Here is a 14253-nt window from a genome sequence, read left to right on the forward strand (position 1 = left end):
GACGGAAATATATAGACGTCAAATTCATCGCGAACATGGCGAGCTAGGCGTGCGCGGTCACACAATGCATCTGCTGGGACTCAATTCCGATGACCGTTCGCATTCTGTGCCAGCAGCTTGTTGTAACCGGGTGATCCACGCATTGTAGACGGCGCGGCGATGCACCGCGGTTCTTGGCATCAGCAGCTGCATATCAACATTGCGGCTACTGCCGGTGGGAGGACCTTACACATATAGTCTTGAGTAGGGCCGGTTTTGAATTATAGTCCCCAGAGGTAAGTCATTTGTGTTTGAAATGAATGGGCTTCTGTATTTTACCTATGCACATGTAAAACTTAGTCATGTCGTTGGACCATGTTTCTGTGGCCTTTGCAAAGCAGCTGCTTCGCATTTTCCTGGTAGCAGGAACTGAAAGGTGAACGCACACGATGACTTGTAAATACCAGATGAAACCGTCAAGACTGAAATTTTGCTTAACATTCACTGCGTGTGCGAACCTCGTGGTAGAGCGCGTACATGCACTGTTCTGTATAGAGTGTAGTAAAAAGAAAAAAGAAAGGCTTGTTCTGCCACTATAGGAGTACTGTTGAAAAGAAAGTCGAAAAACGGCGTAATGCAATCGCTATGATTTTTGCATTTGGTGAGTTTGCTTCTGTACCAACAACTGATACGCAGTCTGCCATGACTTTCCACCTGAAAACAGTTCTATATTGATATAACAAAGAAGCAGAATAGAATACAGCCTGAAACAAGCAACAGCATCTTACTCTATACAGGATAGGAAGTTTTTTCATCAAATGCAAATAGAAAAGTATTTTGTTTCCTGCATTTGCGATCTAAAAATATTTCTGTTGAAGCTTCTAATTTTGATACACTATCGGGCAATGAGAACACATCTGGTGGCCTTTCATGCCTGGCAGAGAAAGACAAGTAAAAAATGCACTGAAACAATCTTAGTTAAAGAAATATTTAGAAAAGAACATTCGCCGAGAATGGCCCATGAGGCAAAACCTAAACCTTAACCATGGGGCAAGGTTTAGCAACGATGCACAGTAGCTGGCGCTGCTTGAACGCCTGACGTCGCGGAGGATTGAAATTAGAATAGTTTACTTGCAAGTGGACTCCGCATAATGAAAATGCCAGTGCGCGAACTGTAGAGGACGCAAGCGAGCAACGAGGCGCAAATGCGCGTGTCTCTCGTGCGCATGCTTATGCGTGTGCTAACGGTCTTTCCCTGTCGCTGTGCTGTTGCTCAGCATCAGCCTCACGCCGCCAGCCTGAGCTGTCCTTCTGAACGTCGCTTTAAAACCGTGGTATAAACATTGCGGGCATATAAGATCAGCGTGCTCACCATAAACGTTAGCGAGGACTGAAAGGCTTGTACGACACCTACTGAAAAGATGGCTTTGGGTGGTTCGCTGTTGTTTTCTCTCTTATCTTGTTGTGACTCCATACGGGTTGCGCAACTATCACCGTTGATGGTTATTGTTTGCAAACAGAGATAAATTCTCATCTCGGCAGTTCGGAAGCGCACTTTGTCTGTCTGTTGTGGCTCGTCGAGGTAAGATGCTTAAGAAATAAAATTTACATCCGTCAAAGGGCGGTAGGGGTTTCTGTCTCGCCTACGGAGATACAGGCCTCCAAAAAAAAAAACTAAGGGTAGGCTGTTTCGCCCAATAACATTACTCAATATTCTCCGTATAGCAGCAAGCAAGATCTAACGGGAATTGATATTTGCCCATCTTAAGCCTTTTTTAACCAAACAATGGCCAAGGATTATTAGTGCGTCGTCTTCCAGTGAGTGAGTGAGTGAGTGAAAACTTTATTTTCAATGTCCGGCGATTTGGGCACCAGAAAAGAAAGCACCGCTGTCATGCAAGCGACCTATTGCTATTGAACAAGAACACTGTTTTCTATGTGTTCTGCCATGCTCTAAAACAGCATGTTCAAGCTGTCTTCTAAATAAGGCCGCTGCATTGTAAACTCTGTCCTGAAGTTCACAAAAAAACTGCTTTCCGGAAAGTTGCTTCTTTTTGTAGGGATGTAAAAGAAACTTTGAGACGAAGAAAATGTAAAAAAACACGATAGAGTCTTTTACAGCTGCATAAATGCTTAAATTATCGTTTAGAGGGACGTTTCATTAGTCATATGCTTGAGGTGATGCACGTTTCGACGCATTGCCAATCGTAAGAGCACACTTACAGACTCGAGGTTGGACCGCAAGCTGTCCACCTCGTTCTGGAGGTCCAGGCAACGCTTGTTGGCCGTTGACAGGTCATCCACAGCGCCCTGCATGTGGCGCTGCATCTCGTCGCAGTACGCCTGCAGGTCCTTCGCCAACCCGCGGCGGCCGGAGGGGGCAAAAACAGCGAGAAAGACAAAACCGACGTCGACGTGAGCTCACGAAAACCTCCCGATTCTCGCTTTAATTCGTGCCCGCCATGCGAGATAACCCCTGTGGGGGTGGTCGCCTGGGACCAGGACTAACGTTAGTGTAACAGGAATGATTCCAAACAAGACAGGGATTAACAAAGAGATTGAGAGTAATGAACAGTGACTGAGCAGAAATTGTCACTGGAGCCAATGTTTCGACAAGGGGAGTTGTCTTCGTCAGGGTGAAGTCCTCCCTTAGAAACGTTGGCTCTAGAGACTTCTCCCTAGGAGTGATTCCTGTGTCACGGCAGTCTCTTTAACAATGAATGAATGAATAAATAAATAAATAAATAAATAAAGTGATGAGCCGACTAGTTCGGAAGAAGCTGTACCTATTAGTGTGTATTTAGCACTGAAATGCCGCTGCATACTGGCCTGAAACTAACTACGAATGGCTATTCATGAGCAAATATGCTCTATCAAATCACCGCAAAACTAACCAGCAGTGTCAACAACGTTCGTTTTTTGAGCTTGCGTGTTAAAGTATGTGAAAAATTAAGTGGAAATATAGAGTACCCCGCCGGTGCAAAAGAACAACTGTTGCAAAGAACTTGGGCTAGGCGTATAAATAGCCCTCGGTAAGGCTTCCAACTTGCGAGGGAAATTTTCCGACCAAGAGGCGGCAAGAAATTTGGCTAAGCGGTGCCTGAAGAGAGAGAGATCTGCCGCGCACCATGAGCTGCTTGGCCTGCCGCTTGACGGCCTTCTGGAGCTCGTTGTTCTGCGCCGTGGTGTCCTCGAGCTGGACGCTGAGCTCGGCGATCTCGGTGTGCACCTTGTTGCGCAGCGTGCCAGCCTCGCTGCGGGCGCGTGCTTCGGCGTCCAGCACTCGGCCGTGTAGGGCTTCCAGCTCGTTCTTCAGTTCCCGGCTGCGCAGAGACACACAACGGCTGAGACCGGCTGTCTGCGCTCTATTATTGGGCGCCAGAGCAGGGCCCGTATTCGCAAAGCTTTTCTCTCGCGAGCGATCTTTGCCATTGGCCGGATCAGGATTGGCTGGAATTTGCTCTTATCGAACTATTATGGCGTAAGAGCTTTTCGTGAATACGGGCCCGTATTCACGATTGAAAAGCTTCGTGAATTCGGCCCCAGATAATTTAGCGTGTAGTGCAGGCTGCTAGGGCCACAAGACACTCCAGTTACTCCAGTTAGGTTTTTATACAGACATGTTTTGTTAATACTGATGTCTGCCTAAAACGAATAAGCAACTTTTGCCGACAGTGGTGCCTCAGGCGGAAGGAATTTGAGGACCGCTCGCACACATATATGCAATTGCAGGGTCAGCGCACGCGAGCGCCAATTGCAGAGTGTTGACAGCCATGGGCGTCGCGTTTGCAATATGGCGATAGATGAAAAAATAAATACTTCTTACAGGGACGTCGTAAATGGAACAAGCTATACCAGACGATCCACGTGAACGTAAACACCTGCAGTCAGTCTGTTTCATCTTTTAGGAGACTTCCATTAAGCACGCACTAAGGCAAAGAAAACGAGCTCGTGCACATGTGGCTTGCTGTTTAGAATCTCCACACTTTTGACAGGAACAAGACTTGATCGCGTATTTAAATGAACGTGTGTGAAAGTGTTGGTGCTTATTGCCAACGCGCCCGGCGAACTCTTTCGAGCTATCTTTTTTTAGACGAACGCAGTCGTCGACTCGTAGCAGCGCTATAGACTAATGTGAAATATACTATACATAAGATGATATGTAACATGTAGTACCGCGCTCAATATGTTTCAACAGCGTTCCCATTGTGCAAGGAGCTCCAAGACTGTAGGAGGCTCCGACCTACGAAAAATTAACTAAACACCAGTAATTGGAATCAATATTTCGTATGTCGGCACAGCGATGCAGTCTTCGAAGCCCTTCGGACCACGGGCACCCTTTTTCTGCTCATGATGAACGCTATAGTATACCGGCTGTTCAAAATAAAGCTTTATGGTTTTCTTAGGCACTGCAGGAGGCACTCGAAGACTACCGGTGCAAATAAGTTATGCGGCCAGGGGGACACAATGTGAGATGATAGTTATCGCTGTCAGCAGCCCAATTAACTAAAATTGAATCATTAAGTTTTTGTTGACTGTAGTAAGTGGGCACGTTTGTATTGAAAAGTTAGAGGCAGTCGTGTTTCTACACAGTATCAGTTGGAAGAATTTTTCTAGCGTGTCTGTGCTCCGACATACGCGACTTCAAATTTTAATTGTCGTTCGCATGATTACGCATGCAAGAGAGATAGGATCGGCGCAAAGCTCCTCCCTGATGGGATGCGGCTGTTGCGTGCGGCGTTTAGCCTGACAACGGGGCCGAGGCATAGGCAAAGATGAGAACATTTCCCCTTCCCTTCTCGGCTGGCGAAATCAAGATACGACAGAGCGGTGTGCCGGGCCCCCAGTTGTTGCTCTTGATTGTAATAAAACTTACAATACTTGGAACTGAGCAGTCACTTTATTTGCGTAGCCCAGGCAACGACTATACCCGCTCGTCTAGTCACCATTACGCACGCGCGCTGCCCTCCGGCTTCTCCGCTCGCGCCATTATCTCGGCATGGCAGCTGCCGCAATCGTTACAGGCTGCGCAGTCGCGTGTTACGACAGCGGTTCTTGGTTGTTGGATTTTTTATTTCGTCAGCCGAGAGGGGAAGGGGGACAGTTATCATCTTTGCCAATGCCTCCGCTCCGTTGTCAGATTAAACGCCGCACGCAACAGCCGCGTCACATCAGGGAGGAGCTTTGCGCCCATCCTCACTCTTGTATGCGTAATCATGCGAACGACAATTAAAATTTCGAGTCGGGTATCTCCGAGCACAGACATGCTAATAGAACTCTTCCAACTGATACCGTGTAGAAACACGACTGCCTATAACTTTTCAATACAAAGGTACCAAGTTACTGCAGTCAACAAAAATTAATTATTCCATTTTAGTTAATTGGGCTGCTGACAGCTATAACTATCATCTCACATTGTGTCCACCTGGCCACATAACTTATTTGAACAAATGGTCTTCGCGTGCCTCCCAGTGCCTAATTCTATAAGAAAACCATAAAGCTTAATTTTGAACACCTTGTATATGCGCGCCGTACAAGAATATCAAAATTTCCCAAGTAAGAAAAGAAAAGGGGGTGGGGGGGGGGGAGGAACGGGTAGGCTCACTTGTTTAGCGTAATTGCGACGACTCGGGTGTCCAGCACAGATTTGTTTGCGGCGATACAAGCATTGACCACTCGTTGCGGTCCCGCAGTACAGTATACAAGCCAACAATTTCGACACGAGTTTCGGCTATGGTGTTGGGCTGCTGAGCACGAGGTCGTGGGATCGAATCCCGGCCACGGCGGCCGCATTTCGATGGAGGCGAAATGCGAAAACACCCATGTACTTAGATTTAGGTGCACGTTAAAGAACCCCAGGTGGTCAAAATTTCCGGAGTCTTCCACTACGGCGTGCCTCATAATAAGAAAGTGGTTTTGGCACGTAAAACCTCATAATTTAATTTAATCCACACGAGTTTCAAGCTTGTGGGTTTAAAGTGGGATTGGCGCTGTGTTGTCGAACTGAGCTCCTCGCCGACGATAAAAATGCGAATCTAAGCACATATCTTAGTACATGTTTAGCGCTGATCACGCTGCTTTATTTTTGCCACGCTGGCTGCCTCTTCTTTATTATTAACTAGATAACCGGATGTTCGGTTCCAACCAACCAGCCTGACTTCGCTATTTTTTTAATGTGTTTCTGCTTCCACGCAGAACGGGTTGAAAATTCCACTCGGTGCAATGGCGCTGAGCGATGCATACCTCCGAGGTCGCCTTGAATTGAAACTATCAAAACATTTCGCAAGCGAATGGCGAAAACATTGCACGTAGAGGAGCGGAACCAGACATCTGTGATTTCAAAAACACACTTGTGTCACCCTGGAAAAGCCAAGTCGAAAACACTTTTCATTATACGTGGCAGCTTTGATACTGCCGAGAGCGACCGGGACTAGATCGCGGAAAGCACGTCTTCTCTTTATAGACAATGACTTTCTTGACGAGCTACCCCCCTCACACTCCGCCCCATCCTTCCCGTGGTGCCTGCGGTACCGGTACTGGTGTTATCGGTACGGACACCACTACCGGTTTTATCGGTACCGGCGGTGGCAGTTTTGAGGAGGCAGTTTTTGCATTATTTATTCGTGACAGCTAGCGCTTTAAGACGCTGTCGTTTGAGACACTGCAGGCCTCTGAGTGAATGATATACCTCAAGCACCCTATTCGCACCCAGCACTCACTGAGGAGGACGTTGTAGACGCCATCTAGAGGTTGGAGATGAGTAGCCGGCACCGTTTCTAACAGGCACCAACGATTCTTTGCATGCAGTTAACAAACAAAAAACAAAGTGTGAAGAATAATGCTACTGAAGATTAAATTTCTATGAATGTATAATATCCCCGTCAGACGGGCAAATTTAGTGACACGTGGAGCGAGTGCACTTTGCTTCGCTGAGTGTCACTTGGGCGACGAGGTGCCTGCATAAAAAATGCTTATCTAAAGAACATTTACAATTAAAAATAAGACTACTATATTCTCGTTGACACATCTATTCGTTTTGAACCAATGCACGCAAGGAACATATTCAAAATTCAGACAGTCAAAATGGCTGAATCCGTGTCAGTCGATTTGACGGGTGCTGACATCCATCCCATCCATCCCCAAAGAGGACCCAGTACTAATCTATCGGTACACTACTGAAATTTTATTGCAATACCACATTAAGAACAGAGCGGACAGACCGGTGTGGCAGATATGTGGCAAATATCCCAAACGCGCTACATACTGGGAATGCCCACCTGGGGCGCTGACCAGGCTTCAACACCTCCCCCCCCCCCCCCCCCCCCGAAAATTTTCCAGCCGTCATCCCTTTTATGCCTGACACGTCGCCTATTAGCAAAGGCGCATATCCTTCGAACGACCGCCCCATACAAGTACAGGATGGTACATGCCTTCACGCAGAACAATTGGGTGTCTTCAAGGCAATAGTTGTATTATTATTCACCGAGAATGGCTACGCGCCTGATGCCAACCCAGAGCCACTCTCGTCTCCCTACACTCTGGCTCGTTCAAACATCCGACCCTCAGGCATGGAAGTGCAGGACCGTTGCATCGCAAAAGCTATATACAACCCGACACTCGCCCATTGCTTGTGGGCAACATAACGCACGTTAACGGTTCTCGTGAACTGGGCTAAGAATCGAAACTTGGGACTCAGATGGACTCCCACAGCGTTGACTCGGAACAGGAGTGATACGAATATAAAGTTTTCGTTTGAAGCAAGTATTACTTGTTTAAACGCAGCAGAGAAGCTATACGGTGTCACTTTGCCCGTCGCATGTGAGCGGCTTCTTCAAGACCTCGCTGTTGTTATGTCCATGACCCAAGGGTGTGTAATGCCCATTGGCCTCATTCTTTTTGACTTCACGATCAAACAGTGCTGACTCGAGAACAACAGGAGCCCATTAAAGCCAGCGAGTACAATGGTTGAGAAGGCAAACGTCGAAGAATTACGGGCGAACTATAGCAATCATGGCAATGCTAGAACGCGAGATCACTACCATTTCAAAATGGCACTGAGTGTGACCGTTTGAGCACGGCTTAATTAAAGCAATACAGTGTTATAGAAACTACGGGGTGAGCTGTGTTGGTTAGCATATGACTCAGATATTTTCACTGATCCCCCCCGTGAATGATAAACACGAAAACATTTTTCAAATGATTTAATATAATTATCCGCGGCTAGAAGCTTCATGAACTCATTCTAATCGCGAGCATGGTACATGGCTACGCACGTGCCCGTATGTCGTAGCTTTGAAGAGCGAAGTTCCTCTTTAGTTTCACTGCAAGCGGTTTTAGCCTATGCAGCATTGCATGGCTATCGAAGTGGCGACCAAGGCGAACTGCTAAGCGACACAAGCAAACGGTAAGTTAAAGAAAAAAAATGGCTGTGGCTTAGCTAAGGTTAAGCCCAGGAGGCGAAGCATACTAGCCTTTATTTTAGTTGTTGAACCACTGTTTAGCCTGGTAAACTGCTGTTGCTTGGCTATATTTGGTTCGGCTAGACGAAGAAACAACTCATGCGTTACTCTGCTTCGCCTTCAAGAGTGGAACGCGACAGCGTTCCCGTCGACCCGCCAAGGGGTGTAAGACAATGGGCTACGGCGCAGCGACTACGCGCCCCGCATTGGACGCGGTGAGCGTCGAGCAACGCAGCGTTCGGCGCGGCAACGAAATGTGCGCCTGAGCAAGCGACGCACGCCTGAGCCTTAGAAACAGCTCGTTTCTAAGGCAACACCGCATTCACTAGAGGCGCTTTTGTACCGCTTTGAAGCATCCTACTCGTGGCTCAGTGGTAGCGTCTCCGTCTCACACTCCGAAGACCCTGGTTCGATTCCCACCCAGCCCATCTTGCAAGAATTGAGCCAAAGCCACCTAGAAACAAGCGCAGCTGCTTATATACCGCCGCGACGCCGCGAGCGACGGCGCGAGTTGGAGCCCCGTTTCTCCTCTGTCGTGACGTCACGGTGTCACGTGGTCAGCCTTGAAGGCGACACCGCCGCGCCTGAGGAGCTGGGTTGAGCTCTAGTAATATGCTTCGCATAAAAGAAACATTAAGCGGTTCTTCGCACATATGGTACGAATGTAGAGGACAGGCGCTAGCGTATGCGTCACATTCAGTGACAGAACATTTTGTCCAGACTAATGTGGCTGAGTTTGTTATATTGTAGCAGTGAAAGTGTGACTTTCGGCCACTCCCGCGGGCAGGGCAGTGGGTGAACACTTAAGGCACCGAGCGTTTTTATAGCGAGCAGTTGTTGATGATACGCGTCGCGCCGCAGTTGTCCAGCCTGGTAGTAAGGGCGTCGAGCCCGAAATGAATCGAAAAAGAAAGAAAGAAGGGAAGAAAGAAAGAAAGAAAAAAAGAAAGAAAGAGAGAAATAAAGAAAAAGAAACGTCACATTTGCACGAATAGGAACTAAACCGGAACGGCACGATTTTCGTCACTCCGGAACGAAACCGGAAAAAAAAAATACGGTTTTCTGTTCAGGTTGGCTATCCCCCCCTCACTGGAGCTTTTCATCCAATCATTTCCTGCACTTGCAGCTCAACCATGCAACCTGATTTCTTTGCAGACGCGCTTGCTGTCATTTTAGAGGTGTCAGTGCCATTATTGTGATTAATTTGAACGTGGTGCGGCGAGAGGCAGGCGTCTTAGTAATACACCTGTGAGCGCTTGAAATTGGTGACCATCAAATAGTTATACGGTTGTTGGAGGCCTACACTAACTACTAAAATGAAGAAGCGCTTCCTAGCTAGGCGGTCGCTTTTGGATCACACTAGTATGCAATGAAGTAGGTGCGATAGAAATGACGCATTGCTTCCGACTCATTGCTACTGAGGCGTTTCCACAATGCGATTTTCTTTTTGAACTACTTGTGGAATGAAGAACAGCACACGTACTTTATTTTCAGTCATTTTATGCAACTCAGGAGCAACATCGATATTTTTGTACAAAGTAAATTTATGTTACTTTCAGGTAATTATTAGGTTGTGGAAACGAACGTACACTGGTTCAGATCGGTCCGAACTGTTATATTTTTTTTGCTCCACAGTTGAACCGTAGAACCATTTCGAAATGAACCATTTCGAACTAGGAGTCTAGATTCGATATAGTGCTGGGCAGCAGCACTACCTTCGTAGTGGGGAATGGTGTTCGACAATGCTAACAGAACTAGGAACTAAGGACCTCAGCACTTAGAACCCATACAGGCCTCGAGACGGAAACGTGCAGATCTAGTTTATATGAAAAAAAAGCACCATTTTTCGCGGATACCTTATCACAGAGGATACCATCCAAATCTTTGGAAATAGACTCTACACGGTTAGCACATCTGACATTAACGGTAATATTTCTCGCTGCCCAAGACTCGTTCTAAATTACGTGCAAAGTTTGACGTAACCTATGGAAATCATCGATATTTGGGGGCGTAATTGCGCACTCAGAAATGATTTACGAAAAGCTACGGTGCCAATTCGAATATTCCCAAGGCATTACAAACTCCGTTTTCATCTCGTTGTAACAACGTGTGTCGAAGTGATCGAAAAAGTTCCAAAATTGGTATCTTCATACACAGTCACAAAATCACACTTACAATGACAGACGGAAGCTTGCCGAAGAGTTCACGTCGTGGCCGAACGTTTTCGACAAACAAAGGTCAAGCTGGTTGTTCGTTTTGTACGTGAGCTCGCTCGTTTGTTTACAGACAACTACGCATAGCTAAGCCGTTGTTAAGTTGCCTTAGCTTAGCTTAGTTATTGATTGCGTATTATGCCCCATGCCGTTCCTTGCGTCATAGTGGAAATTTTAAATAATAAAGCTTGCGAGGTGCCAAGTTACGGTGGCGCAGACAAGCTCCACTTAAATGTCTATTATTCCTGGCTATGAAAAAGCGAAAAGAGAAGTGCTCCAAGGGCGAACTTTTGCTCTTGGTAGCTCCTGCGATAATAATACGATGCTGAAACATTCTTGTACTAGAACTTTCCATCAGTGACGCGGTTCTTTCCCTGAAGCATCTGGACTGACGTTAGCGAGTCTGAATAGACTTACGGCTGGTTTTGGCCTGTCGACGTTGCTCCTTCATTCGTCTAGTGAGCACATGCTTGTCTTTCGTCGTCGTAAAGTGCGTATACAGTTTACGGCACCGTATCTCATAAGGCCGCGTTCAGGCAAAGTATGCAATGCAGATATACTTCGGAAATAACGCAAGCGCAAATGCTAAGAGTGCAACTATTTTAGTCAGACTGCAGTCGTATATGGGGCATAAAAAACGCAACAGCCGCCCACAGATACAAGCACATTTGTTGAGAGGGGCGCTACTACCTGATACTATTACATATGATTTATATACGACCGTTGCGACGTGGCCAATGAGTGTCGCAGTATCAGTGTTTCTTTTTTCTGTTAAGGGGCTTCCGGTTGACCGGAACTCAGAGCAAGAATTGGCCGGCAGAAACGGTGTGGTCTTTTGAGAGCAGTGGTTTTGTACGCAGCGGCGGTGCTTCTGACTGTGTTGTCTATTACGTGTAAGTACTGCGTCGGCGCCCATATTTCTGTTCGTGTACGTAGCCTCTCCGAATATTCAGGTGTCCTTTGGCCAGGCTGTATTCTTAATAGCCGGGCACAACAAACGTAAGCTTCGCAATTGGCAACGTAAATGACCAGCAATTTTACGCTCCTACAGCTACTAAAGCCAAGTGTTGACAACACGACAAGTTCGTACTTTACGAACATTAGTCTGAACATAGCATAAGCCAGGCATGTGAGGCAGATCTTTCAATATCGCGATTTCGGTACAAAGGAAGACCAGTGAGGTGCGCGTCCAAGTGATGTGACAGCGCTGCAAGGAGAACCAAAGGCGAACGCTCGTTCACAGTGTGTGTCTGCATGGGCACCGGGTGCCTGTCCAGATGGTGTTGCGGCTGTTTCAGCTTGCTACAAGATCTGCCGACGGCAGTAGCTTGGGCCACGACAGAAACGAGATTTTCTGAACAGCAACAGACGCGTGCCTGTTTAAGGCCTTGCTGGAACTACATGTTACTCGAACCTGATAAGCGTTGTCCGATCCACGTCAGCCTTCGAACGCACACGGCCACGACGCGGCAAGCGCAGTTCTACTATATATGCATATGTAGAACGCGAAAACGCTTGCATCGAGATAAAGGCTGACTAGGAGACATAGTGAATGCGTACGCTTCGTTCAAGACGTGATGCCCCCGCTAGCTAGGTTGGGGGATTTGGTGCTGCTGTCAGTATAAAGCGCTTGTGCGTCTGGTGCCATATAGGCTGCGCTAAGCTTGTTCTTGCCTGCCCTCGAGCCCTCTGCAAAGCTAAAAGCAATAATCAGCACTGTGCGGTTTAACCTGGCAATGACCCAGACTCTATCGCGCGGTTTCAAAGCATTCATGAGCCGCAATCCAAGCGTATTCAGAGCGGCGATTATGCGCGGGCTGCGTTATTTTACTTATTTATTCGTTTGAGCCGCGAAGTCGTCGTTTTCTTATCGGGCGAAGACACGTGAATTCATCAGCACTTACATTTTTATCGAAGTGATGTAGACGATAGTGCTTCCAACCGAGGTTAGAATAAACAAAGGCGCAGCCCTGGATGCCGCGGCTCGTCGCTGGTTCTCGCCTGAGCGGGCGTATCACACAAACGACATTCGACGAAGATAGGGGATAGTGGGTGCTCAGGGTCGCCCAATCGGTGTCCCACTTTGTGATCACTTTCACTGTAGGAACGCTCCTAGGACGCAATATATGATGACCTCACACTGTGGTCGGCGGCTACAGCCAGCGCTAAAGGCGCTCTTTAGCGACTTACACAAACTGTACGCGGACGCCGTTCGAAGGAGCTGTTGAGAGTTGGAAAATGCGTAGTACGCCGGGTGCCGTTGTACTGCTCCGGAGCGGAATTCACCAAGCGAACTTACGAACAAATTTTGTCGTAAAAAAATTCTTACGGTGAAAGCTTATTCACAAAGCTAAAACTGTTGGTAAGATCGGCAAGCTTGCGATGCCCGCCGCTGCAGGGACGAGTGCTGTAGTCGAAAAGAAACAAAAGGCGTGCATATAATGGTAGCACAGTTGCGAACTTCAGTACTTGCGCCGACAGTAAACGTAAGTCGATTCCCACTACCTAAACAGCCGTCACAGCTGCCGACGTAATAATAAATTTCTATAATAGGGGGGTAGCAATCGTACGAACATAACTGTGTCGACGTGCGCTGCTCGAGGCGACGTGTGTAGGCGTTGTAACGCCCCTTCTCGGCCGATTGGCCGGACGCCACAACCGATAGCGGATCGATGGCGCGGACATTTCAGTGTATTTAGCGGTGTAAGTGCATATCTTACGGATTGTACCGAAGGACTGAACAAACTTCGCATCAAGGCCGCGGTGACAACTAAAGAATTCTTTATGCGTAACTCCCATATTTACGTTCAGCCACAGCGCACGTATCCGCAACTCCTCAGGCTTCGACTCTGCCTCAGTGATAGTTCTGGCTTCACATGTTTTAATTATCCGCAAGAAAAGTCGGAAATACTTATCCACAAACCGGTATGCACGGGAGACACAATCTATCCAATGATATTCACTGCATGCTTAGAAGAAATATTCGAGCTGTTAGACTGGGAAGGATTAGGAATGACGATCAACGGCAAATATCTCAACAACCTTCAGATTTCCGATGACATTGTACTATTCAGCAACGCTGGGGATAAATTGCAAGAATTGATTGAGGACATTAATAGAGAAAGTCTAAAAGTAGGTTGAAGATTATTACGTAGAAGACAAAAATAATTTCTTTATTTATTTATTTATTTATTCACATTACCTTACAGGCCCATTGAAGGGCATTGATTAAGGGGGAAACAGTAATTACATGACAAAAATAGCAAAGTGCAACATGGTTATACGATATTAATATCCAAGGAATTCAGGTCCTCACGGAATGTCTCAAGATTGCAAGTGGATGCAATGTGATCCGGGAGACTGTTCCAATGTTCAGTAGCTCTTGGCAGGGCTGCTGAGCACGAGGTCGCGGGATCGAATCCCGGCCACGGCGGCCGCATTTCGATGGGGGCGAAATGCGAAAACACCCGTGTGCTTAGATTTAGGTGCACGTTAAAGAACCCCAGGTGGTCAAAATTTCCGGAGTCCTCCACTACGGCGTGCCTCATAATCAGAAAGTGGTTTTGGCACGTAAAACCCCAAATATTAAAAATGAGCTCTTG

At 47.1% G+C, this 14253-nt stretch overlaps 2 protein-coding genes across 5 annotated transcripts in view; one reads left to right on the forward strand and one right to left on the reverse strand.

Annotated features, from left to right (window-relative positions):
• The window catches only part of LOC142563814 (uncharacterized), a 41556-nt gene that overhangs the window by 15481 nt on the left and 11822 nt on the right, over window positions 1-14253 (reverse strand). For 2 of the 3 annotated variants that reach the window (XM_075674450.1, XM_075674462.1), the window contains exons 2-3: window positions 3107-3302; window positions 2203-2331 (exon numbers count right to left, since the gene is read on the reverse strand). In XM_075674450.1, coding sequence (XP_075530565.1) covers window positions 2203-2331; window positions 3107-3302 — 325 coding nt within the window. The remainder of the gene's footprint in view (window positions 1-2202; window positions 2332-3106; window positions 3303-14253) is intronic. The other variant, XM_075674455.1, reaches the window with a different exon arrangement.
• Window positions 1-14253, forward strand: part of LOC142563826 (cytochrome b5-like) — a 61096-nt gene that overhangs the window by 2880 nt on the left and 43963 nt on the right. The window lies entirely within an intron of this gene.

Source organism: Dermacentor variabilis, chromosome 1, assembly GCF_050947875.1.
Source record: "Dermacentor variabilis isolate Ectoservices chromosome 1, ASM5094787v1, whole genome shotgun sequence".
NCBI lineage: Eukaryota > Metazoa > Arthropoda > Arachnida > Ixodida > Ixodidae > Dermacentor > Dermacentor variabilis.